Source organism: Oikopleura dioica, chromosome XSR (assembly GCF_907165135.1).
Source record: "Oikopleura dioica chromosome XSR, OKI2018_I68_1.0, whole genome shotgun sequence".
NCBI classification, from domain to species: Eukaryota; Metazoa; Chordata; class Appendicularia; order Copelata; family Oikopleuridae; genus Oikopleura; species Oikopleura dioica.
In genome coordinates this window covers 286,198-313,267 of record NC_137294.1, presented here as the reverse complement: position 1 = coordinate 313,267, position 27,070 = coordinate 286,198, and the positions used below count along the sequence as shown (strand labels likewise).

Sequence of the window (27,070 nt, the reverse complement as noted above, 5' to 3'; positions counted from 1 at the left end):
TGGTTGTTTTCAGATTTTTCAGCATTTTCAATTTTCTATGTTGTAAGCTTGTCGATGCTGGTAATACGTAGACATCGAAATGGCGAATTTGTGTTCGAGGAGAGGAGACCTCCTCAGAACAATCTCCTCACGCTCGTCATCATGGCCCTAATGTTTCTATCCTTTCAGGTGTTCATCTTTCATTTTTCCGATTTAACGCTTTTCCAAGGCCAATTTGCACCGGCACATGCAAGCGCAACAAGCTGGCCATGCAGGGCACGCCTATCACGAGCGAAACAAGTACGGTGGCGGCCAACAGCGCAATCTGCATCCAAAGTTCCATCACAAACTCGAGCAAGAAGTGCCCATCAAAGTCAACGGCACCCTCCTCGTTGGCGTGAGAAAGGAAGATCGCAAACGCTATCTACCGGATAAAGATGCCAATTTCTTGTGTCTCGATGGAAAACAGACCGTGAAATTCGAAAAAGTAAAGAGCTCATTTTTTCGTTTTTCTGTAACTTATTTGGTGCTCTAGGTCAATGACAACAATTGCGACTGCGAAGATGGCAGTGACGAGCCGGGTACTTCAGCGTGTGATTACCACTTTTACTGCGAGCCAGAACACAGGTTCGTCCAAATATCTGCTGAAAATTGTTGATTTCGATTGATTCTAACTCGGTTGTTCAGGTATATCCGCTCGAAATTGGTAAACGATGGGGTGTGTGACTGCTGCGATGGTTCTGACGAGTGGAAGGGGCTAGAATTGTCGGAAGAAAACAAGCTTCCGAGACAGGGCGAAAACGTTCGCTTCACTCCCTGTTCTGATGTGTGTTACGATTATGAGCTTCAAGAATCTGCCAGACTAGATGTTATTGCACAAGGAAAAGAGCTAAAGGTTCGTTTCGCTGCTTTTTCGATCATTATAAAGGCCCCGTTTAGGAAGAATATGTAAAAGCTGCTGAGCACTTGGAGAACGTAGAAAAAGCAAACTACGGTCCAAATGGCGAGTTCTACAAACTCTCCCAAATCTGCCTGACGTACCGAAGTCCCTCTTATGTGTACAAACTGTGTCCTTACTCTGAAGCAAGCCAGGACGACGGAATGAAGGCAAATCCGCTCACTTTAGGAAAAGGCGGTGTCCTCAACCTTTCTGATCCAAACTCGCCAAAGGTAAATAACATCACTTCGAAAACGATCAAGTGTTCTATCAATTTTTAGCTACTGATGCCGAACGGAAAGGGAGACGGCTGCCCCAGCGGAATCTCCAGATCGGTGGAAGTCAATTTTGTCTGCGGCGTGGCGGATGAAATCTCCTACGTCAGTGAACCCTCTACCTGCCTTTATCGCTTCGATCTGACCACTCCAGCCGCATGCTGAAAAGTTCTTCCGTCCTTTTTTTATTTTTCTTACGCGTCTTCTTATTCTGATAGCAATCTACTGCAATTTCTTCATTCAATCAAATACAATTTATCCAAAAACTTATTTCACTTCCTTATGCTTCCCCTAAGAATGGAGAAAAGAATACTCTTCGGCTTCGCTTCCAAGGGAGGCACAGGAGCAGCCATGGCGGAGGAAGTCTACGCGTTGGCCTCGGAAGCCGTTGATGATTCTGTGGACCTTGTTTTGCCGGATGAACTCAATAATCTCGCGGGTAACTCTTTTTTCTCTAAAATGACTTTACGATGAATTACCATAAGAATTTTTCGGGCAAAAAAATTTTTTTTGAGATATTGGTATATTCCGATAGCCCGTAAAAATTTATACAGAATGACCAAATTCTAGGGTCAGATGACGTCATTATGACGTCATCGGGCTGATTTGAAAATTTTGTCTTTGGAACGCTTTTTCGAGCCGAAAACGCTTTTTAATTTTATTTTTCTCGACGGATTCGGATTTTCCATGAAAAACTACGTAGGAACCCGGGATCAAACCATTGAATATCAACCATTACCGACCGGTTCAATTTTTGAAACCGGTCGGTTCGAAAAATAAGCCTCGGGTCCCTACGTAGTTTTTGATGGCGAACAACATGCCATCAATAGAAAAATCTATTTCCAGCGAAAACCGCCTCAAAAAGCGTTCCAAAGTTTCATTAATTTGGAGCCTTTTCGGACATTTATTCATTATAAATGACGTCATAATGTCGTCATTGAGCCCTAGAAATTTGGGAATCGACTAATTTTTACTTGGGCTTTCAGAATATGTTCTTATCTGAAAAATTTTTTTTTCGGACAAAAAATTCTTATGGTAATTCATCTTACTAACATTCTCTAACAGAAAGCGTGATCAGCGAAACGATACCGACTCTTCTGGTCGTCATTGCGTCCTCGACTGGGCAAGGAGAGCTCCCTCCGAATGGTGCCCAGTTTCTTTCGAAAATCGAAAAAGTAGAGAAGCTGCATCAAACTGACTTCTGCATGCTCTGCCTTGGCGATTCGAACTACACGACGTTTATGGACGGACCGCACGGGCTTCTCAAAGCGATGCTCCGCGCTGGCATGAGACTTGTCGATCAGATTGTCGAAGCTGACGATTCGAACAACGATGCTTTTGCGGATGCCACAGACAAATTCATCGAAGGCATCGAAGGTCTCGTCAGAAAATGGGTTAACAATGAGCTCACTCAAAGTGTCGAGCCAGTTTTCCATCCCCTCTCGAGCACCAGTCAAAAAGCCAAGCAAGCATCTCAGTACGACGCAGTTATTGAGCTGATTCGTAGAAGCGATCATGTCGCCGCTTCAACCGCCTTGAAAATACCGAAAATGCCAGAACCAGCGTTTGAAATAGCTACCGACGATTCTCAGGAAACCTATTCTCCTCCTAGAAATTTTTCCGAGATTCAAAATGGTGCAGCTTTTGAGCCAGTTTCGTCGCCAATTTACGAATGCACGGTACTCAATGGCAAGCGGCTAACCTCGGTTCAAGCGGAAAAACAAGCCTGGGAAATCAGCCTTTCTTTGCCAGAGAGCACCCGCTGTGGAAGTGATAACGGGCGAGAGTTGCATTGCGGCGATTGCGTGGCACTATTCACGCCAAATGATCCAAAAGAAGTGGAGCTGGCGATGAAGGCATTTGGAGGGACGGACGTTGCTGTCTTCGCAAAAGGGGGAAAGAGACCAAGCTGGTTTCCCGAGCGCGCCAGTCTCAAAAATCTGCTAGAGTATCACGTGGAACTCCGCACGCCCGTTTCGAAGACCATGCTCGGCCATTTAATGAATAGCTGTACTTCTAGCGACGTGAAAAGACGCCTTGGAGAGTTTGTGAGTCGTGAAGGGAAGGAGATTTACCGCGCATTGCTCGACAATCAAGTTACATTCGTCGACTTGCTAGTGGCCTTTCCCCAGTTGAGCCCAAAACTGTCGATTCTCGCCTATCTCAAAAGACTGCAGCGGAGGTGGTACTCGATCGCCAACTGGATCGACTACTCTCAAGCTGTCGATTCAAGAGTGATAAGAATCGCTTTCACAGAAGTGTCGCTTCCAAAACCAGGCTTGATGACGAACCAATTGGCGCGGATCATCGACAATTTGAAGGAACATGAGGCTGGTGATCTCCCTTTTGGTCCCTGTAGAAATAAAGTGATTTTGGAATGCCGAGATCCGCCCCCAAACATGTTCCGTTTAGACGAAACGCCAAATGTGCCGATTCTGATGATCGCGGCTGGAAGCGGAATTGCACCCTTCATCGGCTTTTTGGAAAAAATCGCAAGCATTGACGGAAAAGAAGCGAGCCTGATTTTCGGATGCAGAAATGAACATTCGCACATCTACAAAGATTCGATGCAGAAACGACTAGAAGAAGGGACGCTCAAGAATCTATGGATAGCGATGTCGAGGGAAGGAAATAAAAAATATGTGCAGGATATTCTTTTAGGAATGTGGTTCATAAATGAAAGTTAAAAAAAATGAAGGAAAATTAGATTCCTGATTTTGCTAACAATGTTGATTTGTGAACCTCAAAAAGACGAGAAGGATTATGTGAAAGAACTATTAGAGAAAAACGGTCTAATATACATTTGCGGCGATGCCGCTGGAATGGGAATCGGCATTAGAAATTCACTTGTTGAAATTCTCGGTGACGCAAAGTACTGGGAATTGATGAAGAACAAGACGATACGAGAAGACTTGTGGAGATGATTTTCTTTTGTGAAATCCTTCGTTTCTATATTTCATTCCTTCTTGTGCTAATTATATTTAATTTCATTGATGAAAATAATGGAAATAAACAGAATCATCATTGTTCAATCATTTTCGATTTTTTTGAATTATGATCAAATGAACTTTGTGATGATAGAGTTGAGCGAGAGCCGTTACTAACGACATATTAGATCTGATAAGATTGGCAGGGTGCTACCGCTGCTTTCGCATCGCATTCAGTTAGTCTAAACGGACAGCGACATGCCACTTTGATTCTGTTTTTGCAGAGAGAGTTAAGCCGAAATTTTCAGTAATGGAATCGGTCGAGCTTGATAACTGGTCCTTAATTTGGGACAGGACAAACGAATGGATTCAACTAAGAGGAATCCAGGGCGAGTACGAAATCGAGACGACGCCAGTTGAATCTGCACATGGAAGTCATATCATCAGGACTGGAAATACAGAGGTGAGAGCTTTTATCGTTCTTCTGAAATCATGGAAGACTTTAGTATACGCTGGGGGATCCAAGCAAGAACGCTGAAGACTGGCTGGTCCCGGACGATATTCGACGGCGATTCATAAAAGAGGGATTTCCGAAAGAGTGGGTCGCCATCATCGTTGGTCTGCAAGAACGCCGCGTCACTCGCCACACGCCGAAAAGAGAAACCGGCCGTCGTCAGCAACGAGAAGAACTCGACACAAGACGAATCGGCTTGTCTGCAATCGAGCGAGAACGAGCGCACAAGTTGGAGAAGATCAGAGCGTTGCAGAAAATGGACAGCCATGATGGAAGATCTCCTCTGGTGAACATTCCCAAGCCGAGGAAGCGAGTCGCTAAGAAAGTTCCCGTCAAAAAAGCTGCCCCGAAAAAGACGAGCGCGGTCAAAAGTGTCGAAAAGAAGAAAAAGAAGCCCACTACAAAAAGTAAATCGGCAGGTCGGGGTTCCCTCTTGAATTTTGAAAATATTGAACCAATAAGAAGCAAAATAGATTTAGCATTTATCGAAAAGAGAAAGATAAGGGAAACCCTTGGCTAGAAAATGATTCGCCTGAAGCTGACGCTAAAGAAGAGGAAAAGGAGAACACTGAGACGACTCCTGTGCCCAAGAAAACGCGTGGGAGGAAAACTTCCGTGAAGAAAGTTGTGGCTGCTCCGAAACCGAAGAGTTCTAGCAGAGCCAAAAGTGCAGGGGCGAAAAAACGCACTCGGAAAAACTCGAGTAATGAGGAGAAGATCGCAGCTGAAAAGGAGGGGAGAGAGAATGCACCGTCGCCAGCGAAGAAGGCCAGAAAACCGAGATCAAAGAGCGCGCCGGCGAAGAAGAATGCGAGAAAAAAAGATGTTGGAAGTAAAAAGACGCCGAAAAAGACTGCGAAGGAAAAGGAGAAAGAATCGACGGATCCTTTGCTTTCGCCTGATCGTCCTGCTGGGCAAATGACGGCAGCACTACGGCTGGAAGGTCTGCCAACGCCGACCTTCAAAACTAACGAAAAGAAAAAAGCGAAAGCTAAGGCGCCAACCCAAAAAGAAAAACGAGAGCGTCTTCAGCGACTTAACGAGTTAAACAAGGTTGAAAAGCAGGTGATCACGCCCGTGCGAAAGCCAAAGGACTTTGTACCAGAGTGTGAGTCTGACGAGCGCTTTGGCAGTCCTCAAGTCGGCGGCAAAGAAAACCATGACCCATTTTCGACGCCTGCTGCGAACCGCGGTAATCCAAATCGAGGCTTTCAGACTCCAGCGATGGGCGCTTTTGCGACGCCCGGTGCGAGCTCATCAGCTGGCTCTCCTTCAGGTTTCTCGTTCTTCAAGAATTTACCAATTACTATCACCAAATTCAGGCTTCAGATTCCAAACACCAGGCGACGTGGACTTGAACACATCGAAAAAGTTCACGAGAACTCCTACCGCAAACATTTCCAAAAAACAAGCAGCAGATCGAGTTCGAAATGCAGAATTCATCAGAAAAGAAATGGTAAGCTTTTCCTTCAACAGAAAACACATCTTCAAATCTAAATTTCAGGAGAGAAAAGGTCTGGAAGAAGACCTGTTTGACGTCAAAAAGGGCAAAAAGCGCCGCGGACTTTCGAAAAAAGACCGAGTCGAGATGAGCGCTCTTCTTCCCGTCGAGGAAGCAGGCCCGGACGAGGACGAAACTGATGAATATTTCTAAGGGACAATGGTCCCGCCTTTTCTTTTTCCTTTCTTTCACATGTTTGCTTAACTTTCACCATTCCACATTTTCGCTACACCATTCTGCCCGTAAAAACAATATTTTCACAACCACTCAATAAAATATCACTAAAATATCACTTGAATGCCGACTATTTACTGACTTTGCAATCATGGAAGAGTAACTTATTTCTGGACTTTGAGCTTTGACAATTTTCCAAAATGCGAGTTATAATAAAAAATTTCACAGGCTTCGTCGTAAAGACGCAACGATGATAAATCGTTCAAAGCCTCTTGTTGTTTGTTTGTTTCCTTTATTCTATTTACGAGGCGAGGCCGGCGGGCTAACTTAACAAACAAAAAAGGCGTCCTCCGGCGTGGGCGACGTGGCCTAAACCGACCTTATTCCCCTTGACGCGCCCTGAGCCCTTTCATTCACACAAATCATTTAGAGAGAGCGGGACGCACCCAAAACGGCCAAAAGTCGACAAAAAAACCAAGCAGAAGAAGATGAAGTTGTCGGCTCTCTCGATCGTCCTCTCCGTCAATGCGGGCAGAATCGCCGAGCCTCAGAAATCTAAGTTAGACGTATGATCCAATTCATCCTTTCAGAAAAGTACTCTCATCTTTTTAGGAGAAAAAAGAAAAGCTGCAGGAAATAAACGAGCGGCCACTGGTCGCGGACATGGACCGAGACGACCCTGATTACGATCCAGCAGGTATAAATTGTGTTTTTCAGGAAACATCCCCTGGACTGATTTTCTTAACATTCTCCTCTCTAGCATTATGGCAAGACGAATTCAAGACTTTTGACGATCTGACGCACGAGGAAGCGCGCGACAAGTTGATGCTCCTCATTGAAAAAATGGACCGCGACAAAGACGGAGAAGTGACGGAAGAAGAGCTCACTGTTTGGATCCATTACGTGCAGACTAAGTACATTTACGACGACACTGAGCGACAGTGGGAAGAAAACGACACCGACAAGGACGGGCGAATCACGTGGGACGAGTACAGCAAACATACCTATGGATTCCTGACGGACGAACAGATGAATGAGTAAGTCTTGATTGTAGGGATGATTGGATTGAGTTCTTTTTAGGGAGGAAGAAGATGGTTTCTCGTACAAAGCGATGCTTGAGCGAGACGAAAGAAGGTGGAAAGCTTCCGATCAGGAGAAAAAGGGCTACTTGACGAAGGAAGACTTGACCGCCTTCCTCCACCCAGAAGAGTACGATCACATGAAAGAACTCGTCATTCTAGAGACGATAGAAGACATCGACAAGGATGGCGACGGAAAGATCAGTCTCAACGAGTACATCGGCGGTAAGTTTCCCCTTTAATTGTTGACCATTTTGATTTTTATCATTCTGGACCAAGCTGAAATGATTCTCAACATGAGTTCTAGACATGTGGATCGAAGAAGAAGACGGAGAGGAACCCGAGTGGGTGGAAGAAGAGCGCAAGCAGTTCCAAATGTTCCGCGACAAAGACAACTCGGGATTCCTGGAAGACGACGAGGTGCGCGACTGGATCCTCCCGTCCGAGTACGATCACGCCGAGGGCGAGGCACGCCACTTGATCGAGTCTGCTGATTCGGACAAGAGCGGCGCTCTCTCCAAGGACGAAATCCTCGACCACCAGGACGTCTTTGTCGGAAGCCAAGCGACCGGTAAGATCATTTTCCCAATAACAAGTCTAATTCTCGACTTTTAGACTGGGGCGACGCGATCGTCCGCCACGACGAATTCTAAAGAGCATCGCGTCCCTTTTTCTCACTTTGTATACTTTATTTTCTGTCTTCCGTACCAGATGTATCTCATTCTATCGTGCAAACGCAGTTCCTTGACGACCACCGCAGCCGGCCTTGAAAAAAAAAACTTATCACCGCGTTCTTATCAAAAACTCGCAATTCTAAACCTGTGCTTTCTTCAGTTGAGCAATGATTCAACCACCATCACTTTCCACCATCAAATGCCAAGCTTATTCAAAGTAGACACACATGTAACAACAAAGTAGAAGACTCGATTGAAAACAACAACGACTTAATATCAAGCATTACACTTTCCAAAATTGCAAAATAAAATAAAAAACTCGTTCAATTTTAAATTTTCAAATTTGTAAATCGAAAAAAAAACAATAAAAAAGCTCGTCAAGACAAGAAGTGCAAGTTTTTTTTTGTGTTAAGAAAGGCATAAAAGAGAGCAGTTGAAAGATGAATCAGGTCGGATTCAAAAATGCGGCTTCGGGGTTCATCCAAGTGCTGCAGGATAACTGGGTGTTGATTCTCTCGGCGGGCGTGTTGTACTGCGAGATTCGCAACCTGCGACAGAGCATTGAGGAACTTTGGTTACAAAAAACATGAATCAGCAGTGGATTCAATGAGCCCAAATGAGCGTTGTAGAAATTCGCCATATTCAAATCTCTTTGTTTGTAACCGAGACTAAGGACCTATCTCGCTCAATCGACAACTTGAGTGGCGCAAATGCTATCGCTCCAAGACGCTCGAGATCCCTTTCAAATGGTTTGTTCACTCTTTTCTTCCTACTCGCATTAATCACGTCGTTTTCTAGCTTCTAGCAAGGATGATTGGTTCAGTATCAAGAGCGAGGCTTCCTTGGAGTCTTTAGACGACGCGCAGACAGTTATTGAGCATCCGATCAATCCGGAAGACGCAGCTGTCGACGAGTTTCTCAAAGAAGTCGACGAGAAGCACTACAAGTCGGACGCGGGCATCGCCGAAGCCTGGGAGATGATTAAGGACAGAGACCATGCTAGAGATACACAACTGGTAAGATACAACGCCTTTTTTATGTGAGTCTCAAATAAATACTTTTTAGCTGATAAGAAAGACGAGGTCGCAGTGTTCCTTGTATGGGCAGCACAGGAAAAACGGGCCACTTGGTGAAAACTACGAGAAACGAAAGAAATACGCACACCAGGCGCTAGAATGGGCAGAAGAGATTATTCAACGGACTCCTAACGCTTCCGTCGGCCACAGATACAAAGGCAAGTCCAATGTTGAAAACTTTTAAAGACGAAAGATTCAGCTGCTGCTCTTGGCTGTTGTATGGAGTTCTTGGGCGTGACGGAGAAGGCCGAAAAGGGAAAAGTAATAAAAGATTCTCTGAGCGAAGCGCTGAACTGCGACCCAGGCGATTTGAAGGCGCACTACATTCTGGCCCGATGGCATTTTGAAGCTTCGAATCTTCCCTGGGCGCTGCGGGGAGTCGCCTCTAGGATGGGAATGCCGCCCTCCTCCGAAGACGACGCTCTGCGCCACTTCAACACTTCCCTGGGCGGCTCGGGGCACGACAAAGAAGTCCAACTCTATCGCTACAAGCTGCTGACGAAGCGAGGCAACCACGAGGAGGCGAAAGCGGCGGTAAAAGCCGGCCTGGCCCTCCCAATCGTCTTTAACTCCGACCGACCGGTGCACGAAGAGCTCATCAAAATTCAAAACTCTTTCTAGCGATGATTCTTCGTGAAAATGTTAATTTATGATTTCGATTCCGTGATTTTATTCCTCCTCGCCGTGATTCTATTTATTGCTGTCAACGGACAAACAGAGCCAAACTTCTTTCACAAAAGTGATTTAATTAATAATTTAATTATTATTTTATTCTTTTTCGCAATCAAAAAAGGCGCTAATCAGTATTTCCTTTCTACGCTGTACTTCTGTATCTCTAGTAGGGAAAACTATCTCTGTCCTTTCTTTTACGATACACTCACTTATCTTCAATACTGTTTACAACATTCGTTCAAGAGAGAATATTTTGCTTTAGAAAATGGCGGATAATAGCACAGAAGAGGAGCAAACCGTCTGGTGGCTCCGATGGTTAACCAGAGGAGTTGGCACATTAGGTACTGATACTCTTTCAACAGTGAAGAATTGTTCCATCTAAGCTTGTCCAATCAGCTGGCTGGATGGAGGATTTCGTTATCGAGAAAAATCTTGTAGTTTTCACTCTTTCACTTATCGCACTTTTAGGCGCCATCTCTGCTGGAATCGGCGGCGTTTTCATGATTTTAACCGGTTTCCTTCACATAACTTCGATCGTGGCTGGCTGTGTGATGCTGCTCCTCGCCTTCATCATGTGTGTTCTGGAAGCGACGATAATCTGCAGCGGTGTGTCATTCGCCCAGCCTCTAATTCAAAGAATCGACAGCATCAAAAACTGGCACAGGGGCGCTACTTATTGTGGGTGCGTACAACTGCTCTTTTCCTCGCCTTTTTGACGCTTTCTGCTTTGCCTAGATTGTCGGTGATCGCGATCGGTCTGGGCTGGAACTCGATTCTGACGGCGGTGGGTTCGCTGGCGATCCCGTTCGCGTGCGGCACTCTCTACGGAATGATGGCGCTTGGGAAGAAAGGCGACCGCGAGGCGATGATGAACGCCGCTTCTGGCAACAACTACACTCAATTCGACAACGAACCCTGATTGAATCCCCCCTTCTCTCTTTTTCTCGCTTTCTTCTCCAGCAATTTCATGTCGGTGAGTAACTGCATTTGTGGATAATCGTTTCTAACTCGAGTAGTATTCAGACTATCATTCTTCTTTCATCTTGCCTGTCTTGTTCACGAATATTTCCTGTTGACTGCTTTGCACCATTGCCCTCTGTTACCTTCTTATTTTAAGCCGTTGCAACTAGCAATTGTAGTCCGAATATATTATTTGCTTGAAATCGATTCTCTTTTCTTTCAACTACTAGAAGCACAACACAGGATACATAAAAGGAGTCCAAACTACAGAACACAGGAAATAGTTGTCCTAAAAGCAGAGTTTTTTCAGATAGTGACTCTGGAAAAAGGTTCATTTTTCCACATTTTTTTTTCAGCAGCATTTTTAGAATTACAAGCAGGAGAAATTCTTCCTTCTTCAGAATTCAATTTATTTCTTGAGATTTTTTCCTCGCTCAGTTCTTCCAAAAAAGGACATTTTTTTTTCATACGGAATTGTTCAAACATACCAGACAGTCTTCAATAAACTCATTCTTCTATTTTTTAAGAATGAGCAGGGATGTGTCAGGAACCTCAAGGCAGAAAAGAGCATACTCTCCTCTCCAAGAGATGATCAATAGCATGTTAGTGCCGATAGAAGATGACGCAGAGTCAATTTTCGATTTGGATAAGCAGAAAGCTGTGCCCCAATATCAGTTACGGTTTCATTTTTATTGCGATGGATTTTGAAAGCGAGGAGGACATAGAGATAAACGCATTTGATCAAAGTGAAACTCTGCATCAGCCGAAGCGAAGAGCTCTTCGTCCTTCTGCTAAACATCAGCGATCCAAAGCCGCCGAAGCACGACCTCAAGCTCAACGTGTCAATGTCATCCGAAACCATCCTTACCAACGGATGGCCTACCCCCAACCGCGGCAAGGAGGACATTACCAATTCCGACACATAGCTCCGCCGGCAAAAGACTCGCCTTTGCCGCGCCCTGTTCATCAACCCAGGCCTACAACTGGACAACCTCTCCTTCGAAGTATCCTTGAGATACCACAGCAATCCATCCAGCATTCACCTAGCCAAAATGTTCAAGGTCGACCCATTCACCCTTCGCATATGCAGCCACTGCCTATTCAGCGTCTGAGTCAGCCGGTTGTCAACGTTTCCCAAGTACCACGTCTACAAGAACAACAATTCCAGCGCCAGACATTGAAGCGCCCACCAACCCAACCACCCCTTTTTCAGGGCCCACCGGCCCAAAGACCTCTTCTTACAGGCTCAACCACTCAAAGAATCCGTTATCAGGGCCCAACGACCCCAAGAACCCCTTTCCAGAGCAAAAGTATTCCCCAACCGTCCCCCAGCCCTTGCAACGCACTCCTCTCGTGCGAGCAACCCTCAGAGATCAAAATATGAATCTCGCACCCACCCAAAGACTCCCTTTTCAGAGCCCAAATATTCAACACCCAACCGTTATCCAGCCCATGCAACGCACTTCTGTCGTGCGTCAACCCCTTCAAAATCACAATATAAAGCACCCACCTACCCAAAAACCGCCTCTTCAGGGTCCAAATATTCACCCAACCTTTACCCAGCCAATGCAGCGCGCTCCTGTTATGCACTCACCTCTCCAAGGTCAAAATCCTAAGTACCAACTTACGCAAAGGCCCCCTTTCCAGAGCCCAAATAATCATAACCGACCCGTTCCCCAGCCAATGCAACGCGCCCCTGTCGTGGGACCGCCCCTTCAAAATCAAAATATGAAGCATCCAGCTACCCAAAGATCGCCTGTCCAGGGCCCAAATAATCAACACCAGCAAGCCAACCAGCCCATGCAACGCGCTTTCGTCCTGCGACCAAGCCTCCTAGGTCAACATCTTCAACGCCAAGCAGTCCAACGTGCGTCTGCCCAAGCTCAACGCTGCTCTATTAAAAACTGCCAGAATTGCCAGAGCGCCCACCGCCAGCCCATGCAACAACGACCTACGCAGCCAGAGGAAGTGGTATTTTAAAAGTCTGATGTTTCTCTTTTCATTGATCATTTTTGTAGCCCAAAAGCAAATTGGGAGTCCCAATTGTCGGCCCTCGCCTGGATAATCTTCCTCCTGGATTTCGACATGCACCACGTCCGGATTATTCTCAAAAGATGAATCTACCTCTCAAAAGTCCAAGCACAGATCCGAAAAGCAAAAATCGCTTCATACCGCACCCACTAATCTCTCCAGCAAAGCAGGCTCCAAACGGAGCGATAATTCCTCCTGGAGTCGATCGACCCTTCAAGATCATTGTAAGATTGGCACCAATTTTCTTTTGTCGAGCGTTAATTTCAGCCAGAAATTCAGTGCAAGGACCCTTACCAAGCGCCAAACATTGCGGACAAGAAGCAGTGTGGCTATCTTTACGCGGAAACGTCGGTTCGGAATCTGAAAGGACTCGTGGACGGGAATAAGATGCTCTTGTCAGTTCCTAAAGGAGGTCCCCTCCAGGGAATGCCATCCCCACGAGGTGAGTGCCAGACGATTGCAGAGCCGTAAACTGTCTTTTTTCTAGATATTCTTAGAATCGTTCATGCTCAGGCGCCACCAGAGCTTAACGAAAACTTTCAAATTTACATGAAGGCCTTGAAGTCCCATTACCTCGCCTCTCAGGTAACCTTGCCCTCCTCCATGGAGCATTATATAGATAATTTTTTAGGAACGAGAAGCAAAAGAAAAGAAAGAAGAAGAAATGAAGAAAATAAACGATGAAATGATGAGGAAACAGAACGAAAAAGCGATGGCGTCAGGAAACGAGCCAGTATATTTTCCGATAAGCGACCCTGAATCGGAAGAAGAAAGATTGGTTATTGTGGAGGAGGAGGAAGATATTGAGAATCAAGAACCGTTAGATCTCTCCAAGAAGAAATGAATATTTATTTAAATTAACTCTTGCCAAGGTTATTTTAAACTGCCAGTTATCCTCTTTTTTTTCATTTATCAATACACATTTATTTATTTAATTGCTCGCTATCCGAGTGTTGCTTCTTTTTCTAGCAAGAGCTCGCTTTGTTTTTGTTTGTTTTCTTGCAATTATTTTCAATTTGAAAAAAGCAAAAGAAAGAAGTTGTCTGAATCTTCGTCATCGTCCTTGTGGCTGTTGTTGTGCTCGTAGTTGTTGTTGATGTTGCTGTTGGTGGAGATGTCGTAGTTGATTGTGTAGTTGTTGAAGTAGTGGATGCAGTTGAAGTTTAAATCGTCGTACTCGTTGTTGTTGGATTTTTATTAACTGCACTGGCAAGGCATTTTCTCGTCAATTTACAGGATCAATCATGAAAATTACAGCACCAACGCTTGTCATCTTGGAAAGCATCAATTACAGAGCAGCAGTTTCTATTTCCGCCCGAGAAGTGAGTCTGAAATTCGCCCGGGGCGCTCTTCCTCTTTTCGCGCCGCTGATTCGTCTGGACTCGTCTGAGCGCGTGAGCATTTGTTTTGTTCTGTTAGTTTTTGCAGGGAGAGAATGCCAGCTCGCCAGTTCTGGAACTTGGAAACCTGTCCGGTTTTGACGCTTTCCGAAGCGATCAAATGGAGCGACGATTAGGGCTCTAGAATTTTCTCGCGATTAATTTTTGCTCAAGAAAGATTCCTTTCTTGAATTTCGAAAAAATCGAGAGTCCTTCGAAGAGAGAGGCTCCACCAGCGTCCAGTGCAACCTCATCGCAGTCGTCCAAAACGTCACCGGTCCGACCCACAAAGCCAAAAAAGCGGATTCAAAGTCGAGTAAGTCAAAGTCCAATTTCCAACCCCTTCATCTGATTTTTCTAGCGTCGAGCTTTTCGACCGAATGCCAAACGGCGACATCGTCAAGGGCGCCATCAACTTCTGGTCGAACATCGAAGACGAAGTTTGTCCCTGGCTGGCTCCAGCGCTCAAGGGAAGGGTTCTAAATCCACTAGTCGATTTTCGACTAAAGTTGAAGTCGAGTCGAGTCTTAGTCGAAAAGACTAGCAAATTAAGTCGAATTTCGACTAAATTTATCGATTTTTCGAATTTTCGACTAATAAGTCGACTCGACTCGACTCGGGATTTTCAGCTCAGATTTAGAACCCTGCTCAAGGGTGGCGACATCGTTGTTCTCATTGGAGTGTCTGTGGGAATCATCGGCACTAAAATGGGCCCATTCGGCAAAATTCAATACTACGGTGAGCAAAAAACAAAGCATCAGAGAGATAGTTATTTGGTGAATTCAGGGTCGAACCGACGAAGACATGTGCTGGTCTACCAGAATGAGAGTCTTCTGACCAAAGATCCTGTCGCTTTCAAGCTCGGCTCCGCGATGAAGTTTGATCCCCATGATCCCGTGCTCACTGGGAGAAATTTCGCGAGAGAAGGAAAATTCGAGGGTGAGATCTCCAGCCGAGTGGAGAAACTCGTGGAGAAGCACGAAGAAGAGATGAAGTCGGCGAGGAAGAAATTCGTGGTCGGAATCGTGGAAGAGGTCATTTTCAAAAGGCAAGTCGCTTTTTTGATAACAAGGAAGAGTTAACTCTATGTCTAGGATGATAACTCGAACGTCCCGGCTCTTCTCCGCATCAGGATCGGGCTCCTCGGCAACCTGTGTTTAAAACCTGAGTCAGGCTACGCGGATTTTCATTTTAGCTCTCTTTAGAGAACCTGACTCAGGTTTGTGCACAGGTTGTCGAGCCCAGCATCAGGACCAAGGACTTGCTCTCGAAAATCTTCAAAAACGACGCGCCAGAAACCATCAAATTTTTCGAGCAAGAAATTTGGGAGGCGAAGATACAAGAATCCCTCCGCAAACGAAACTGCCGATTAGAAACTGCGCCTCTCAAGAACACCAAGCAGAGTAAGATGATAACTGGGCAAGTCTTTTACCTGACTTTGTCGGATCTGGCGAAAGAAGCGATCCCAGCTCTCAAAGGTAATTCTTGAAGCGATGACAGCTGGGCAACCTGAGTAAAAACCTGAGTCAGGCTCTGAAGGAGCTAATATGAAAAGCCGCGTAGCGGCTTTTAAACACGAAGCCGCAAAGCGGCTTCGCAAATAAACCATGTAGATTTTCTCTGAACTACTGGCTCCTTCAGAGCCTGACTCAGGTTGCCGAGCCCAGGATGCCAGATTGCTCAAGTTTTTTCAGAAAAGCTGAAGCCAGACACATGCATCATCCTCAGCCGCGATTGCATCGAGACAATTCGTGGCGGAAACATGCTCGAGTACCAGATGCGATGGGAAGGCGGCTCCTATCCAGAGGGAGCGATTCAAACAGGTCACCTCAGCGAAATGGCTTTCAACGCTGCTTAGATTTCTTGTCCGACTGGATAAGCCCTAATGTCACTGTCAGCATTTTTTTCACTGTCGAGTAAAAATAAAAATTGAAATCAACGAAGAGATCCACCAACTAAAAATTCTTTCCTTATACAAACATCGAATTTCAAAGCTTCGCTGAACTTGAATAACCTTTCCAAGAGCATTAGCAAATATGAAAAGTCGTTACAGTAACTAACAGCCGTTACAGAAGAACTGATGCAGAAGATGACTCAATTTTAAAAGAGGGAGAGTCATACACGCCCAAGGCCATTTGTGACGTCATTCCGCGTGATTCTGATCGCCTTTTTTATTTTACTTTTTTCCAACAAAAGGAGCCGTGAATTCTACTTTCCTGTCACAAATTCAAAAGAAAGAAAGAAAAAACGAAGAAATCACAGAAAAAAAATGACTTCAGAAACTCAAGAGAAAGTAGAAAAAGAGGATGAACAGACGAAAATTCAGAAGATTTATGACCACACAAGGAAAGATTTAGGAAATTTTACTGGCAGATACTGTATCTTCTGCTGGGCTCGGATACCTGTTTAGAAAACCCGACTCAGTGTCTGAACGAGCTAAAATGAGAAGCTGCTACCTGAGTCAGGATTTGAAAGGGCTATTAATTGTTGCCTTTATTGAATAGCCGCGTTTCGGTTTTTTAAACGCGGCTTTGCCAGAATTTAAAAATTGATTGGAATGCTAATTTTGCGATTTCAAAAGGCAACATAAATAGCCCTTTCAAATCCTGACTCAGGTAGCGGCTTTCCACTTTAGCTCCTTCAGACCCTGAGTCAGATTTTCTACACAGCTTGCCGAGCCTTTGAACTCGCGATGAACTTTTTTGTTTACGGTTTTTGCAAAAGGCGAGTAAGTGACTTTTTGAAGTATCGAATTTCCTAAATCCTGTGAGGATTATAACCCATCGCGAGCAGCGGCTCAAAGTAAACTTCCTGCTTCTAGGCAGCGGCTTCTAAAATCGCAAAATCCTTTATCTTGACTCGCTGTTTTGACACTGAGCTCATATTATGTTCTCATTCGATTTTAGAAGCCCATCGCCAGTCTACTGGTTTCCCGCCTATATCTACGACTACTGGCTTCAGTTTCCCAGCTACGACGGCGTCCATGTCTTTTCCGACTTTCTCTCCAACTGGGGACAGACCATCATTCTTCTTCACTTGCTTTTCTCGCTCTTCATGGACCTCATTCCCGACGAAGACAGGGACAGCTTGAAGTTTTATCACAACATTTTCACGCAAATCGCAGTTGTTCAGGTAACATTGGAATCAATTAAAATTAACTCAGTGACTCCCTTAACTTTTTGGCTCGGCAACCTGAGTTGGAAACCTGAGTCAGGGTTCTGAAACTCAAAATGAAAAGCCGCGTAGCGGCTTTTAAGATCGAATCCGCGAAGCGGCTTTGCCAAATTTGTGTTCAGCTAGAATTTGATCAGTTTTGAATGCTAATTTGGCAAAGCCGCTTCGCGGATTCGATCTTAAAGCCGCTACGCGGCTTTTCATTTTGAGTTTCAGAACCCTGACTCAGGTTTCCAACTCAGGTTGCCGAGTCCACATAAGTGTGTCACTATGTTAAGTATCTAGTAAAATCTAGTTTTTAATAATTTATGCTTATGTCATTAAATTCAGGCTTTCATCGTATCCGCTCTGTTCTGGGGACTACTCGGGGACCGACCGATGGACTGGCAGTCGATCCACGAGCATGCAATCAACGTTATCGTGATGATGACGTCCTATTTTGTCTCCGAAGTGCGATTCCGAAAGGTGTGTGTGTTTTTACGATCTTTTGAGGCTCTCGGTTGAGATTCGCGGCCACAAGGTTGACCAGAACTGCCGTTTTCGTGGCCTCCGCGGTCGCCCAGCGTCCTTTGCCGTGTCATTTTTTGCCAAGGCGGAGGCCAAGAGGTTCACTTTTCATTTCCCCTTTTTAGCGCGACTGTGTGATCTTTTACGGCTACGGGTGGCTCTACATGGCGAACACTTACTGGGCGTATTTGCGAAACCGCGACTCGATTTACTCGATTCTTGCGTGGGGCGAAACTGATAAGCCGAGTACCTTCCCTTGACTACTTTTCAACTGGCTTTCGTATCCATCTTCGGAGCTGCTTCTGTCCTACATGGACTTATGTACGTGGTAAGTACAAGAACATACAGTACCCTTCTTTGATCTAGGATTGTTGATGTAACTTTTAAAATAGAGCTCAAGATTGTCGATTTTCTGAAAACCGAGAAAATCGACAATCTCGGGCTCCATTTCGCAAGTTTCATCGACAATCTTGATCCAAAAAAGTCCCCATCGTCAGTTACAGTCATAACCGTCTGTTTAGATCGACAGAATCCGCTGGCTAGTATACGAACGAGCAGAAAAACGAAACCGCCTGCAACTGGCCATGGCCAAAATGGGCTCATGATCAAAACGAAGCTAATCAATCATTCTTAGGTTTTCTTCCCTAGAAAATTCACAGCCTTCACTTTACCTGCCTTTTCATTCAAAGTTGTTATTAACAAAACGATTAATAATTTAACGCAAATTAGACCTACTAAATAATAATTAAATAAACGACCACTGCTTTTTTGAAATTTTCTTGAAATTGTTGAATTTTTATTTATTAAATTTTAATATCTTTACAGAAAAAATAAAACGAAAGTACGTAGTTGGTATTTTGGGCAAATGAAGTTGAGTAAAGATGATTAAGGGTGTCAACAACGGTTAGGGTTAGGATCATCGTTGTTGACGCCCTTAAACTGGTCTCGGCAACCTGTGTAGAAAACCTGAGTCAGGGTCTGAAAGATCTCTAATGAAAAGAATTACCTTTTCAATTAATCTTTCTGACCCTGACTCTGGTTACCTACACAGATTGCCGAGCCCGGCAAAAATAAGTGTTGTGTTGAGTTAATTGCGGAACCGTCATTTTTTGTTTGAATTGATAAGGCATAAGTTGGATAGAAGGAGAAGTTGAACGGGAGGAAACATTGAAGAAGTTTCTAGAGTCGGCTTTTGCAGGGATTTTTCAAGTTGGAATTAGGAACTAAAGAACACGTCCTCGGCGGCGGAGGAGGACTCGAAGCCGCTGGTGGAGAGCTCCTCCTTGATTGGAAGCTCGGTCAAGTTGTATTTGGCGAAAATACGGTCGCGGACCGCGATGACCGAGGGTGGCAGAGGAAGCTAGAATGGGCGATTATTTCTTGTTCCTCTTTTGTCTACGGCTTACCTTTGGAAGGGAATCGCGGCGGATAAGCAACTCGTGCCAAGAGTGCAGTTCTTGAGAAGTCGGCCGTTTTGATGGAACTTCTTCGCAGCACTAGAATTGAAAGAAAACTGAGACCGCTTGGGGGTTGAAAAGTCTTACCGATCCGGCAATGGCGAAGAAGTAGTTTGGGCACATTTCTTTCAGTGCAAATTTCGTGTAGAACTGGGCAATGTCGACTCCAAAGGAACTTGTGCGCGGGAAAAAGTCTGGATCGGGATCGACGCGTCCGATTATTTCACAGAGGATAATCCCTATTTATAAACCGCGTTAGTGCTGTCTCCGAGAAGACAAGAAGCGTCTTACCGAGAGAGAAAATATCAATTTTGTTATCATAATCGCGCCCGTTGAGCATCTCGGGTGCCATCCAAAATGGGCTTCCGACGCACGAGCGCAGCTGCCGCTTCATCGAGGAAGACGGACGCGACTTTGTCCAGTGTGCCAGGCCGAAGTCGGCAACGACGACGGAACCGTTCTGAAGATCAAATGATTAATTTCAATTTGAAAATTTATCACTTTCACCATACGTCTGGGCTCGGCAACCTGTGTGGAAACCTGAGTCAGGGGTCTGAGCGGCTTTTTTAGCTGTTTCAGGACCCTGACTCAGGTTTTCACACAGGTTTTGGAGCCCAGAGTATATTTGATCTAAGCTCGGCAACTAGAGTAAAACCTGAGTCAGGGTCTTGAAACAGCTAAAAAAACCGTCCGAAACCCTGAGTCAGGTTTCCACACAGGTTGCTGAGCCAAGATTAGAGGGATGAAAACCTTACCTTTTTCAAAAGACAGTTGTTGGAATTGAGATCTCTGTGGGTGATGTTTCTTTTGTGAAGATAAGCAAGACCTGCAGAAATGTCCCTCGCGATTCCGATTCTTTTTGGCCAAGTGAACTCTTAAAATTAGTTTTTTTTCTTATTCGAGCTTGTTTTCAGTACCTTCGGGAGTCACTTTGTTGATTAGTTTTTTGAGCGTGCCGCATTCGATGTATTCGGTGACGAGATTCAACTCCCCGTCGCGGTAGAGGACGCCAATGAAGCGGAGTACGTTGTGGTGTTGCACGCTTCGCAGCACCTTTACTTCCTTCAAAAAGTTGGCATACGCTTCTTGGTCGATCGTCGAGTCGCTGTGCAGTTGTTTTACAACCATCACTTCGTTCGTGTCCCGATGAGTCACCTTGCAATTATCGTGAGAATCAGTTAAACATCAAAATTGTTCATAAGAGTGTCTACTCTCTTTGTCGAAAAAGAAATTCGAATTTCTGAGTCCAAGATTGTCGATTAAACTTCGTTAATTCGAGCCAAAATTGTCAATTTATTGATCAATTGATCTCAAAATCGACAATCTTTGGATCAATTGACGAACTTTAATCGACAATCTTGGACTCTGAATTTCGAATTGCTCCTTTGTTACTGTCCTTTATCTCTTACCTTGACTGCAGTAGCAAAGAAGCCAGTCCCAAGGGTCTCTCCCTTTTCGAGTTCGGCCTCGCGGAAGACCCTGCAAAGGGGGTATCCACTCTTGGTCGTGGCTGCGATGCGCATCGACTCGCTCCTGGATAGATCGCCCGCGTGGCAGCTGTAGCAGCTGTAGCCATCGCCTCTGTTCCCTGCTCTCGAGTGGTTTTGCTGGGAAGAGAGCTCGACCGATGATCGGCGCGTATCGCTGTTGCTGTTCAGATTGCAACTTCGCTGCAGTCTCTTTCGGAGTATCTGGCTGCCAGTTGTCAACGATCGATTGCGCTTCAAAGTCGGCGAGGAAAAGCGCGAGGAGGGAGGAACACCCTCCTTGTCGGACAAATCAGGCTGGAAGCCGGGCAAATCGGCGACCTCGGTCGACTGGGGAATCTGCTGCAGCGAGCGGAAGGGCTCGGGCTCGTCGGATGAGCTCTCGCAGCTGTCCAAGTTCGAACTCGCGTTTTGGATTTGGCGGCTGCGGCTGGCGCGCGACTTGAAGGACGATCCCCTTGAGTGCGAAACATGCAGCTCGCTTTTCAAGTTCCTCTGTAAAACAAGTTTTAACATGACGCTCTCTCTCTCTCTGCTCAGATCAGATTTGAAATGTTGTCTGAAGAGGAAGAATTATTTATAGCGCGAGGGTGCACTATAAATAATTTTACGCAGCCGTAAAGCGATTGCAATTACCCATTGTCGCACAAATGGCAATTTACGCAAACGTAAATTCCACAAGAAAAGAAGACTTACTGCTCTTGCTGCGTCGACGCTCCGCTCGTTCAAGCAGCCCAGCGATGCTGTCGAGGTGAAGACGCTGTCTGAAAAGGGAGGAAAAAGGGTTGAAAGTGGAAAAAAGTGTGGAGATGCCGGGTATCGATCCCGGTACCTCTCGCATGCTAAGCGAGCGCTCTACCATTTGAGCTACACCCCCGTGACGAAAATTCGTTCTAGAGGGAACTATATCACATGCATGATATCAATAATAAGGGTGTCAGTGTGCTTAGTTTTGAAATTAAAAATGATGATTATTGATGCTTATTTATTATATATATTATTATATTATATTATATTATAGATTATTGCTAGTAAAGTCTCAAAAATATATGTTCGAATGGAATATAGATCTACCAATATTTTTTCGATAATCAATTGAGAGCAGGCTTACCATTTGAACTGGGGGTTGAGTCCCTGCGTGCCAAAATTCCATTAACCATGCAGAAATGACAGTGGATTAGGCGCCCGTTCAGCACGAAAAAGGATGAGGAGGGCTGAAGCTTGTATCCGCAGCTAACGCAGCAGAAACAGGAGCAATGGTACTTGCGTGAGCCGAGCGGCTAAATTCAGAAGCTCAAATCACTGCAAATAACTTTGTAGTGAGCTCAATTTGAGCTGAGCGCGCAGAGCCAGCTCAAATCAGCTCAGTCTGAGCAGGCTCAACTTTTTTGGCTCAAACTGAGCTGGACTCGGGAATCTGTGTACAAAATCTGAGTCAGGTTCTGAAAGGCTTCAATAAAAAGCCATTTATGCTTTTCAGAACCTGACTCAGGTTGTCTGCGCAGGCTGACGATCTGAGCTCAGTTTGAGCCAAAAAGTTGAGCCGGCTCAGATTGAGCTGATTGAGCTGGCTCTGCGCGCTCAGCTCAAATTGAGCTCACATACAACTGTATTTTTGAGTTTACTTACAATGAGGTCGTTACTGTCCTTGATGCGCGTTTGGCACTCGTCGCATGTGACCAGCCGCAAGTCTCGGGAAGTGCACTCCTTGCATCTAAAAAAAGAAGGAAGTCTTGTTAATACGACGTCAGAGCCTTGATTGAAATTATCAGCAATTATGACGGTGCCACGCCGTGCTGGAACTCCAATGCTTATCTAATTGATAAATTATTGAGCTGCTTATCTAAATATTTTCATTCTGGGTGAGAAAGCGGCCTGCTGCTACTCTAAACGGAAGAATGCGCAAATTGCTCTTCTTCAAAGTTCCAAATTATGAAATTTTTCGCAGCGACTCTTTTTGCACTCGCCGCCGCCCAGGTCAAAACCTAACCCTTTGCCCCCTAATCGAATTTCCAGGCGCCCTCGCCAACCCAAGCGTGCAACAACTGCATCGGCTTCAACGACGCCGTGCTCAACATGTGCGAGTTGAACGACAAGATGCCCCAGACCTGGGCAAACGAGGTCCAGGCCTGGTGCCAAGCCAACGGAGGCAACAACAACGAGTGCACCATCCTCTACCCGACCTTCTTCACCGGCATTCTCGGCACTTTCCTCAACGACACCGCCCAGGCCCAGTGCGCTGAGCTCACTTATTGCCAGAACACTTACGCCCAGGCTTCTGTCTGTAAGTACTTTTTTAAAGCAAGATCGACTTCCTTTTGAAAAATTATCAAAAATAACACTTCCGTTTTTACTTTTCTTTTCTTTATTAATTTTGTAAAAATTCGTTTTCCTCCAACCAAAATGCTCACAAATGGCTTCCAGCCAATCAAAACGCCTCTTTCAGCTCCCTACACCCCACCAACCCCGATCGAGCACTGCACTCCTTGCCAGAGCTACATGACCGATCTCGCCAACATCGCCAAGGTAAAAGACCCTAACCCTCGTCCGTCCTGAATTCGGAATTGTAGTTCGACCCAACCCACTTCCACCAGATCTACACCGTCGCGATCAACTGGGGCTGCGCTGGACTCCCTAACTTCGAGCAGAAGCAGTGCTACGCCGTAATTACACGCCTCCAATCCCCCCTTGCTAAATCTTAATTCCGGCTTTTAGAAGTTCCGAAATGACGACAACGAGAAATCCATCACTGACTTCATCGCCGGTCTGGACCCCAAGGACGCCTGCGAGTGGCTCTACTTCTGCTAACTTCTTCTTCCAAGGGAATGGATATCAATAATAATCGAGATTTTTCCGGAGACTTTTTTCGTAAAGCTATCATATTGACACCCTTATTTTATTTTCTCAAAAGCAAGTCTAAACCATTATCGAGTTCCCTAAGTTCTGAAGGCCTTAGCCGAAAAAATAAGGGGATACCTGTGCTAAGTAAAAGAGAAAAGTCTGAGGAAAGATTTTGTTATTGATGTCCACCCCCTTAAGTTAACGGAGTATCTTCTGCCTGCCTTGAAAACAAGAGAGCATCATTTTTCTTTTCAAAAGTTTCATTAGCATCATTTGCAAAAATTCTAATTTATAAAATTTTTCTACCTGAACAAGTCTGAACCAAAATAAAACACAACTACGTCCTTACTTTTTCTGCCTGGGCGTTTTCTGAAGCGTCTTCGTCTCCCAAAATCGCTGCTGCTCGCGGAAGCGTGACATTTTCGGAAGCTGACCTTGCCCAGACGAGTAGTTGCCAGAGTCATAATCGATCACCTCGTTTTTCTGGCGCTCGGGCTTCGTCTTTTTAATCTTGCTTTTGCGCGGCTTCCGGCTCCAGATCGAGCTCTGACAAGAGCTTGAGATGTCGTACTCTGACCGCGTCGCCAAGAATTGCTAAAATTAATTAAGATTGCTTTCAAACTTTTAATTTGACTTTTTCAAAGAAAAAATTGAATTATCAAGAAAATCTTCAAGTGACAAATTAAACTTAAAGATCTGTAATGAAAAGCCGCATAGCGGCTTTTTTCAATATGAAGCCGCAAGACGGCTTCGCCAGGCTTTCAAAATTGATAAGAAAGATCATTTTGGGAAGCCGCTACGCGGCTTTGTTTTCAAAAAAGCCGCTTTGCGTTTTTTTCAAGATTTTTCAGACCCGAACTCAAGTTTTTTCCAAAGATTGCTGAGTCAGTATCTTCACTTTAGAAAAAGAAACCGCTTGTAAGATGATGCTTCTATTAATCTTTCAGCGCGTCAGTGGCTTTTTACTTTCTTTCAAAATTAATAATAAGTTGCCCAGAGTCTTTTCTGTGCATCTTTTTTCTTAGAAAAAGAATAAGAAAAGAGTGAATCCTCTTTTCGCGTTTTTAGAAAAGGCTGGTACCGAGCCTCTCCTCTTTTTCTTGTCTTTTGAAAATGAAACATGGAATGTGAAACTTACATTGACATTAATGTCCGCGTGGCCTCTCTCTTTCAGGCGCCAGAAGCGGAACAGATCCGAAAACTTCATTTCTTATCTTCTTCTTCTTTTATTCTTGCTGCGCATGTTCTTCTGCTTCTATTCATTTTCTGAATGAAGAATGCTTTAGTTCTCCTCGCATTCCCTCTCTATCGCTGCGGGGCAAAAAGAAACTCAAGAATAAATTTCGCTTTTTTCAAAAAAAAAATCCCAAAATTCCAAATTGACCCTGACTAAGGTTTTCCACACAGGTTGCCGAGGAGCCCAGCGCCTTTTCTGATAATTTTTTGTTTAGATCGTAAACTCGATTACTCCTTAGTTGCCCGTTAGGATCTGGACTAGTCTTCTTCTTCCTTGTTTACGGGAAACAAGAAAGTGAAAGATGAATTGGAGCTCTTTTTTATGTGGCGCGGTTTTGATTGAATCAGGATTCGAGCTCCTTCCTTGTTTGAAATCACAATTTTGAACAGTTGTTCCGTTCTTCCTAATTACTAAAACCAAAACAAGACCAAGAAAAAAGCTAACTTCGCAGCAAATTCAAACACGCTCTTCCCTTCCCTGGCCTCGGCAGCCTGTGTAAAAACCTGAGTCAGGGTCTGAAAAATCTCTGATTAAAAATCTTTCAGACCCTGACTTAGGTCTTCTACACAGGTTGCAAAAAAAACCTGCGGTTTCCCAAAAAACCATCTTTATTTCTTTAATTCCTGACTCAGGTTTTCACACAGGCTTTATTTTTTTCTTACCTCCTTTTTCTTGAGCATGCATCATTCTTCTTTTTTCTTCAATTAATAATATCTTCACGCAAATCTCTTTGAATAAAACAATTAAAAAACGACAGTTGTTGATTTTGTATGAGTTGTCGCTGCTCTTTTTTTATGTAAATCGGGTATTTTGTGGCGATCTTTTGCGCGCAAAAAAGGGAGGAATCGGTAAACGATGAAAAAGTGCCCAAGAGCGCCCTCCGCAGCGCGTCATACCCGTCCCAAAACGCGATGGAGAAAAAGACACGGCGAGAAGACGGTTCCTACATAGTTCTTGCATAACCTGGGAATACTGGTAATTATTGAAACTATTCGGAGCAGCAGATGCTAAAATCTTGCTCAAAGCTTTCTGGCCTAGGTTTGGCAGCCTGTGTGGAAAACCTGAGTCAGGATTTAAAACCTGAGTCAGGTTTCAAAACCTGAGTCAGGGTCTGAAAACTGAGTCAGGATTTAAAATCTGAGTCAGGATTTGAAGAGCAGCTTTTAATTTAAGCTCTTCAAATCCTGAGTCAGGTTTTCAACACAGGCTTCAAGCCTATTTTCTCTAAAAGTTTCTAAAAGAAGCATGCTTGCATTTTGACTGTATTAAAGAACGTAATTGTATTCTGACTGTAACTGTAAAAAGCAAGTAACTGTATGTTTGCTGACAGTATTAATCAAAGAACAGGAAAGTTCCAGAAATAATTTCTGTTCCTTTTTTGAGTTTTGGTTGTGTGTTTATTTATTTGAAATATAGTATTTAAACAAGTTAGAAAAAGAGGGTTGAATATATGAGCTGTTTTTGAATGGTGATTTCTGGAGTCTGTTTTCTTCAGTGGGAGGAGGTGACGCCCTGTTGCGATTTGTACTCTTTATTCTTCAAAAGAAAAGCTGCCAGCCACTCGACCGCTTTTTCAGAAGTGGGTGGCCGCTCCTAAATTGATAATAACTTAACTGCTTTCTAAAGCAAAGCGGTCTTCGAGCTCACTTCAGCCGAGCACCGTTTCCGCATTAATTTTCAATCAGTCTTTTCTTTTAAATTAGCGAGCTTTAACGAAGTGATACCCTTATTTTTCTGCTAAAAACGATTGAAATCTGTTTAAAAATCGGTATTTTTATTTCTCTGGGTTCGGGAACCTGTGTAAAAACCTGAGTCAGGGTTCAAAAAGAGCTCGATTCGGCCCTAACTCAGGTTCTTACACAGGCTCCCGAGCCCAGAGAAATAAAAATACCGATTTTTAGACAAATTTCTATCTTTTTACCAGAAAAATTAAGGGCGTCACTTCATTAGATTTTGCTAAAGAAAAGACTGCTTGAAAATCCGCCTTTTCGCCGATTTTAACCTACCTTGGTGAGGATGGAAAGTCCCTCAAGAAGAAGCGGAACGACCGTTTCATCCAAGTACTTCCTTGTTGGCAGCGATCGCAGCTCAACAGGATCCTTTGCTCCGATTTCCTGCTTCGAGTCGACGCTCATGTTCTCGCTCATTCTAGCGCCGCGATTTTTATTAAAAAAGAACATTTTATTTAA

At 44.6% G+C, this 27,070-nt stretch overlaps 12 protein-coding genes and 1 non-coding gene across 16 annotated transcripts; 10 read left to right on the top strand and 3 right to left on the bottom strand.

Moving 5' to 3' along the window:
- Positions 1 to 13: 13 nt before the first annotated feature.
- On the top strand, positions 14 to 1,461 carry LOC145707295 (uncharacterized). Its single transcript, XM_081784802.1, has 6 exons — positions 14 to 168; positions 209 to 466; positions 515 to 606; positions 667 to 874; positions 919 to 1,149; positions 1,198 to 1,461. Exons 1-6 carry the CDS (start codon positions 55 to 57, stop codon positions 1,354 to 1,356), a joined length of 1,062 nt encoding a protein of 353 aa, XP_081640928.1. The 5' UTR covers positions 14 to 54; the 3' UTR covers positions 1,357 to 1,461.
- LOC145707296 (methionine synthase reductase-like) lies at positions 1,458 to 4,223 on the top strand. The gene is made up of 3 exons (XM_081784803.1): positions 1,458 to 1,630; positions 2,257 to 3,843; positions 3,934 to 4,223. Exons 1-3 carry the CDS (start codon positions 1,474 to 1,476, stop codon positions 4,113 to 4,115), a joined length of 1,926 nt encoding a protein of 641 aa, XP_081640929.1. The 5' UTR covers positions 1,458 to 1,473; the 3' UTR covers positions 4,116 to 4,223.
- Positions 4,224 to 4,839: 616 nt separating this feature from the next.
- On the top strand, positions 4,840 to 6,874 carry LOC145710426 (uncharacterized). 2 transcript variants are annotated; one of them, XM_081788182.1, is made up of 4 exons: positions 4,840 to 5,051; positions 5,153 to 5,908; positions 5,955 to 6,088; positions 6,137 to 6,874. In XM_081788182.1, the coding sequence occupies exons 1-4, from the start codon at positions 4,889 to 4,891 to the stop codon at positions 6,284 to 6,286; spliced, it is 1,203 nt and encodes a 400-aa protein (XP_081644308.1). In that variant the 5' UTR covers positions 4,840 to 4,888; the 3' UTR covers positions 6,287 to 6,874. The 2 variants fall into 2 exon arrangements, with proteins under 2 accessions (XP_081644308.1, XP_081644307.1); XM_081788181.1 differs by having other exon boundaries at positions 4,840 to 5,057.
- LOC145710429 (calumenin-B-like) lies at positions 6,717 to 8,312 on the top strand. Its single transcript, XM_081788184.1, has 6 exons — positions 6,717 to 6,873; positions 6,920 to 7,004; positions 7,068 to 7,344; positions 7,388 to 7,611; positions 7,694 to 7,957; positions 8,002 to 8,312. Exons 1-6 carry the CDS (start codon positions 6,796 to 6,798, stop codon positions 8,037 to 8,039), a joined length of 966 nt encoding a protein of 321 aa, XP_081644310.1. The 5' UTR covers positions 6,717 to 6,795; the 3' UTR covers positions 8,040 to 8,312.
- An 82-nt stretch (positions 8,313 to 8,394) lies between these two features.
- On the top strand, positions 8,395 to 10,041 carry LOC145710428 (regulator of microtubule dynamics protein 3-like). Its single transcript, XM_081788183.1, has 5 exons — positions 8,395 to 8,629; positions 8,737 to 8,809; positions 8,859 to 9,076; positions 9,126 to 9,294; positions 9,336 to 10,041. The coding sequence occupies exons 1-5, from the start codon at positions 8,501 to 8,503 to the stop codon at positions 9,755 to 9,757; spliced, it is 1,011 nt and encodes a 336-aa protein (XP_081644309.1). The 5' UTR covers positions 8,395 to 8,500; the 3' UTR covers positions 9,758 to 10,041.
- Positions 10,008 to 10,971, top strand: LOC145710430 (calcium channel flower homolog). Of its 2 annotated transcripts, none has more exons than XM_081788187.1 (4): positions 10,008 to 10,149; positions 10,277 to 10,490; positions 10,544 to 10,777; positions 10,825 to 10,971. In XM_081788187.1, the coding sequence occupies exons 1-3, from the start codon at positions 10,074 to 10,076 to the stop codon at positions 10,725 to 10,727; spliced, it is 474 nt and encodes a 157-aa protein (XP_081644313.1). In that variant the 5' UTR covers positions 10,008 to 10,073; the 3' UTR covers positions 10,728 to 10,777; positions 10,825 to 10,971. The 2 variants fall into 2 exon arrangements, with proteins under 2 accessions (XP_081644313.1, XP_081644311.1); XM_081788185.1 differs by having other exon boundaries at positions 10,544 to 10,781.
- Positions 10,972 to 11,532: 561 nt separating this feature from the next.
- LOC145710425 (uncharacterized) lies at positions 11,533 to 13,707 on the top strand. The gene is made up of 5 exons (XM_081788180.1): positions 11,533 to 12,739; positions 12,787 to 13,023; positions 13,067 to 13,241; positions 13,287 to 13,384; positions 13,431 to 13,707. Exons 1-5 carry the CDS (start codon positions 12,149 to 12,151, stop codon positions 13,641 to 13,643), a joined length of 1,314 nt encoding a protein of 437 aa, XP_081644306.1. The 5' UTR covers positions 11,533 to 12,148; the 3' UTR covers positions 13,644 to 13,707.
- Positions 13,708 to 14,834: 1,127 nt separating this feature from the next.
- Positions 14,835 to 16,112, top strand: LOC145706949 (uncharacterized). Its single transcript, XM_081784407.1, has 5 exons — positions 14,835 to 14,916; positions 14,965 to 15,226; positions 15,273 to 15,324; positions 15,398 to 15,656; positions 15,873 to 16,112. The coding sequence occupies exons 1-5, from the start codon at positions 14,886 to 14,888 to the stop codon at positions 16,034 to 16,036; spliced, it is 768 nt and encodes a 255-aa protein (XP_081640533.1). The 5' UTR covers positions 14,835 to 14,885; the 3' UTR covers positions 16,037 to 16,112.
- A 177-nt stretch (positions 16,113 to 16,289) lies between these two features.
- LOC145707749 (uncharacterized) lies at positions 16,290 to 18,618 on the top strand. The gene is made up of 6 exons (XM_081785319.1): positions 16,290 to 16,526; positions 16,952 to 16,999; positions 17,099 to 17,310; positions 17,683 to 17,817; positions 17,985 to 18,187; positions 18,381 to 18,618. Exons 1-5 carry the CDS (start codon positions 16,448 to 16,450, stop codon positions 18,117 to 18,119), a joined length of 609 nt encoding a protein of 202 aa, XP_081641445.1. The 5' UTR covers positions 16,290 to 16,447; the 3' UTR covers positions 18,120 to 18,187; positions 18,381 to 18,618.
- A 34-nt stretch (positions 18,619 to 18,652) lies between these two features.
- On the bottom strand, positions 18,653 to 25,690 carry LOC145707901 (uncharacterized). The gene is made up of 13 exons (XM_081785490.1): positions 25,544 to 25,690; positions 24,783 to 24,910; positions 23,994 to 24,238; positions 22,433 to 22,517; positions 21,915 to 22,083; positions 21,500 to 21,567; positions 20,726 to 21,298; positions 20,234 to 20,471; positions 20,072 to 20,190; positions 19,608 to 19,776; positions 19,404 to 19,555; positions 19,266 to 19,355; positions 18,653 to 19,219 (listed from the first exon to the last, which is right to left on the bottom strand). Exons 2-13 carry the CDS (start codon positions 24,849 to 24,851, stop codon positions 19,076 to 19,078), a joined length of 2,121 nt encoding a protein of 706 aa, XP_081641616.1. The 5' UTR covers positions 24,852 to 24,910; positions 25,544 to 25,690; the 3' UTR covers positions 18,653 to 19,075.
- Positions 21,608 to 21,680, bottom strand: TRNAA-AGC (transfer RNA alanine (anticodon AGC)). Its single transcript has one exon. It is a non-coding gene; the product is annotated as a tRNA-Ala (tRNA).
- Positions 22,726 to 23,992, top strand: LOC145707903 (uncharacterized). Of its 2 annotated transcripts, none has more exons than XM_081785492.1 (6): positions 22,726 to 22,780; positions 22,820 to 23,087; positions 23,250 to 23,329; positions 23,374 to 23,466; positions 23,519 to 23,617; positions 23,834 to 23,992. In XM_081785492.1, exons 1-5 carry the CDS (start codon positions 22,736 to 22,738, stop codon positions 23,609 to 23,611), a joined length of 579 nt encoding a protein of 192 aa, XP_081641618.1. In that variant the 5' UTR covers positions 22,726 to 22,735; the 3' UTR covers positions 23,612 to 23,617; positions 23,834 to 23,992. The 2 variants fall into 2 exon arrangements, with proteins under 2 accessions (XP_081641618.1, XP_081641617.1); XM_081785491.1 differs by having other exon boundaries at positions 23,519 to 23,625; positions 23,843 to 23,992.
- Positions 25,691 to 26,270: 580 nt separating the features above from the next.
- LOC145709763 (protein dpy-30 homolog) lies at positions 26,271 to 27,054 on the bottom strand. The gene is made up of 2 exons (XM_081787463.1): positions 26,888 to 27,054; positions 26,271 to 26,474 (listed from the first exon to the last, which is right to left on the bottom strand). Exons 1-2 carry the CDS (start codon positions 27,026 to 27,028, stop codon positions 26,373 to 26,375), a joined length of 243 nt encoding a protein of 80 aa, XP_081643589.1. The 5' UTR covers positions 27,029 to 27,054; the 3' UTR covers positions 26,271 to 26,372.
- Positions 27,055 to 27,070: the final 16 nt, after the last annotated feature.

Excerpts from the sequence above, each read along its gene's own strand:
- LOC145707295 (XM_081784802.1), top strand. The coding sequence starts at position 55 with ATGCTGGTAATACGTAGACATCGAAATGGCGAATTTGTGTTCGAGGAG. Across the intron at positions 169-208 it reads TAATGTTTCTATCCTTTCAG|GCCAATTTGCACCGGCACAT; the intron begins GTGTTCATCTTT and ends CGCTTTTCCAAG. Across the intron at positions 607-666 it reads TACTGCGAGCCAGAACACAG|GTATATCCGCTCGAAATTGG; the intron begins GTTCGTCCAAAT and ends TCGGTTGTTCAG.
- LOC145707296 (XM_081784803.1), top strand. The coding sequence starts at position 1,474 with ATGCTTCCCCTAAGAATGGAGAAAAGAATACTCTTCGGCTTCGCTTCC. Across the intron at positions 1,631-2,256 it reads TGAACTCAATAATCTCGCGG|AAAGCGTGATCAGCGAAACG; the intron begins GTAACTCTTTTT and ends ATTCTCTAACAG. Across the intron at positions 3,844-3,933 it reads TAAAAAATATGTGCAGGATA|CTCAAAAAGACGAGAAGGAT; the intron begins TTCTTTTAGGAA and ends TGATTTGTGAAC.
- LOC145710426 (XM_081788181.1), top strand. The coding sequence starts at position 4,889 with ATGGACAGCCATGATGGAAGATCTCCTCTGGTGAACATTCCCAAGCCG. Across the intron at positions 5,058-5,152 it reads AAGTAAATCGGCAGGTCGGG|AAAATGATTCGCCTGAAGCT; the intron begins GTTCCCTCTTGA and ends ACCCTTGGCTAG. Across the intron at positions 5,909-5,954 it reads ATCAGCTGGCTCTCCTTCAG|GCTTCAGATTCCAAACACCA; the intron begins GTTTCTCGTTCT and ends CACCAAATTCAG.
- LOC145710429 (XM_081788184.1), top strand. The coding sequence starts at position 6,796 with ATGAAGTTGTCGGCTCTCTCGATCGTCCTCTCCGTCAATGCGGGCAGA. Across the intron at positions 7,345-7,387 it reads ACGGACGAACAGATGAATGA|GGAGGAAGAAGATGGTTTCT; the intron begins GTAAGTCTTGAT and ends AGTTCTTTTTAG. Across the intron at positions 7,612-7,693 it reads TCTCAACGAGTACATCGGCG|ACATGTGGATCGAAGAAGAA; the intron begins GTAAGTTTCCCC and ends CATGAGTTCTAG.
- LOC145710428 (XM_081788183.1), top strand. The coding sequence starts at position 8,501 with ATGAATCAGGTCGGATTCAAAAATGCGGCTTCGGGGTTCATCCAAGTG. Across the intron at positions 9,077-9,125 it reads ATGCTAGAGATACACAACTG|CTGATAAGAAAGACGAGGTC; the intron begins GTAAGATACAAC and ends AATACTTTTTAG. Across the intron at positions 9,295-9,335 it reads CGTCGGCCACAGATACAAAG|CTGCTGCTCTTGGCTGTTGT; the intron begins GCAAGTCCAATG and ends CGAAAGATTCAG.
- LOC145710430 (XM_081788187.1), top strand. The coding sequence starts at position 10,074 with ATGGCGGATAATAGCACAGAAGAGGAGCAAACCGTCTGGTGGCTCCGA. Across the intron at positions 10,150-10,276 it reads CAGAGGAGTTGGCACATTAG|GCGCCATCTCTGCTGGAATC; the intron begins GTACTGATACTC and ends TCGCACTTTTAG. Across the intron at positions 10,491-10,543 it reads AGGGGCGCTACTTATTGTGG|ATTGTCGGTGATCGCGATCG; the intron begins GTGCGTACAACT and ends TGCTTTGCCTAG.
- LOC145710425 (XM_081788180.1), top strand. The coding sequence starts at position 12,149 with ATGAATCTCGCACCCACCCAAAGACTCCCTTTTCAGAGCCCAAATATT. Across the intron at positions 13,242-13,286 it reads GGGAATGCCATCCCCACGAG|ATATTCTTAGAATCGTTCAT; the intron begins GTGAGTGCCAGA and ends TCTTTTTTCTAG. Across the intron at positions 13,385-13,430 it reads CCCATTACCTCGCCTCTCAG|GAACGAGAAGCAAAAGAAAA; the intron begins GTAACCTTGCCC and ends ATAATTTTTTAG.
- LOC145706949 (XM_081784407.1), top strand. The coding sequence starts at position 14,886 with ATGGGCCCATTCGGCAAAATTCAATACTACG. Across the intron at positions 15,325-15,397 it reads CATCAGGATCGGGCTCCTCG|GTTTGTGCACAGGTTGTCGA; the intron begins GCAACCTGTGTT and ends AACCTGACTCAG. Across the intron at positions 15,657-15,872 it reads AGCGATCCCAGCTCTCAAAG|AAAAGCTGAAGCCAGACACA; the intron begins GTAATTCTTGAA and ends AAGTTTTTTCAG.
- LOC145707749 (XM_081785319.1), top strand. The coding sequence starts at position 16,448 with ATGACTTCAGAAACTCAAGAGAAAGTAGAAAAAGAGGATGAACAGACG. Across the intron at positions 17,311-17,682 it reads CGCAAATCGCAGTTGTTCAG|GCTTTCATCGTATCCGCTCT; the intron begins GTAACATTGGAA and ends CATTAAATTCAG. Across the intron at positions 17,818-17,984 it reads CCGAAGTGCGATTCCGAAAG|CGCGACTGTGTGATCTTTTA; the intron begins GTGTGTGTGTTT and ends TCCCCTTTTTAG.
- LOC145707903 (XM_081785492.1), top strand. The coding sequence starts at position 22,736 with ATGAAATTTTTCGCAGCGACTCTTTTTGCACTCGCCGCCGCCCAG. Across the intron at positions 22,781-22,819 it reads TTGCACTCGCCGCCGCCCAG|GCGCCCTCGCCAACCCAAGC; the intron begins GTCAAAACCTAA and ends TCGAATTTCCAG. Across the intron at positions 23,467-23,518 it reads AGCAGAAGCAGTGCTACGCC|AAGTTCCGAAATGACGACAA; the intron begins GTAATTACACGC and ends TCCGGCTTTTAG.
- LOC145707901 (XM_081785490.1), bottom strand. The coding sequence starts at position 24,851 with ATGAAGTTTTCGGATCTGTTCCGCTTCTGGCGCCTGAAAGAGAGAGGC. Across the intron at positions 20,191-20,233 it reads CAACAAAGTGACTCCCGAAG|AGTTCACTTGGCCAAAAAGA; the intron begins GTACTGAAAACA and ends ACTAATTTTAAG. Across the intron at positions 19,556-19,607 it reads AATTGATATTTTCTCTCTCG|GGATTATCCTCTGTGAAATA; the intron begins GTAAGACGCTTC and ends GTTTATAAATAG.
- LOC145709763 (XM_081787463.1), bottom strand. The coding sequence starts at position 27,028 with ATGAGCGAGAACATGAGCGTCGACTCGAAGCAGGAAATCGGAGCAAAG. Across the intron at positions 26,475-26,887 it reads GACTTTCCATCCTCACCAAG|GAGCGGCCACCCACTTCTGA; the intron begins GTAGGTTAAAAT and ends TTATCAATTTAG.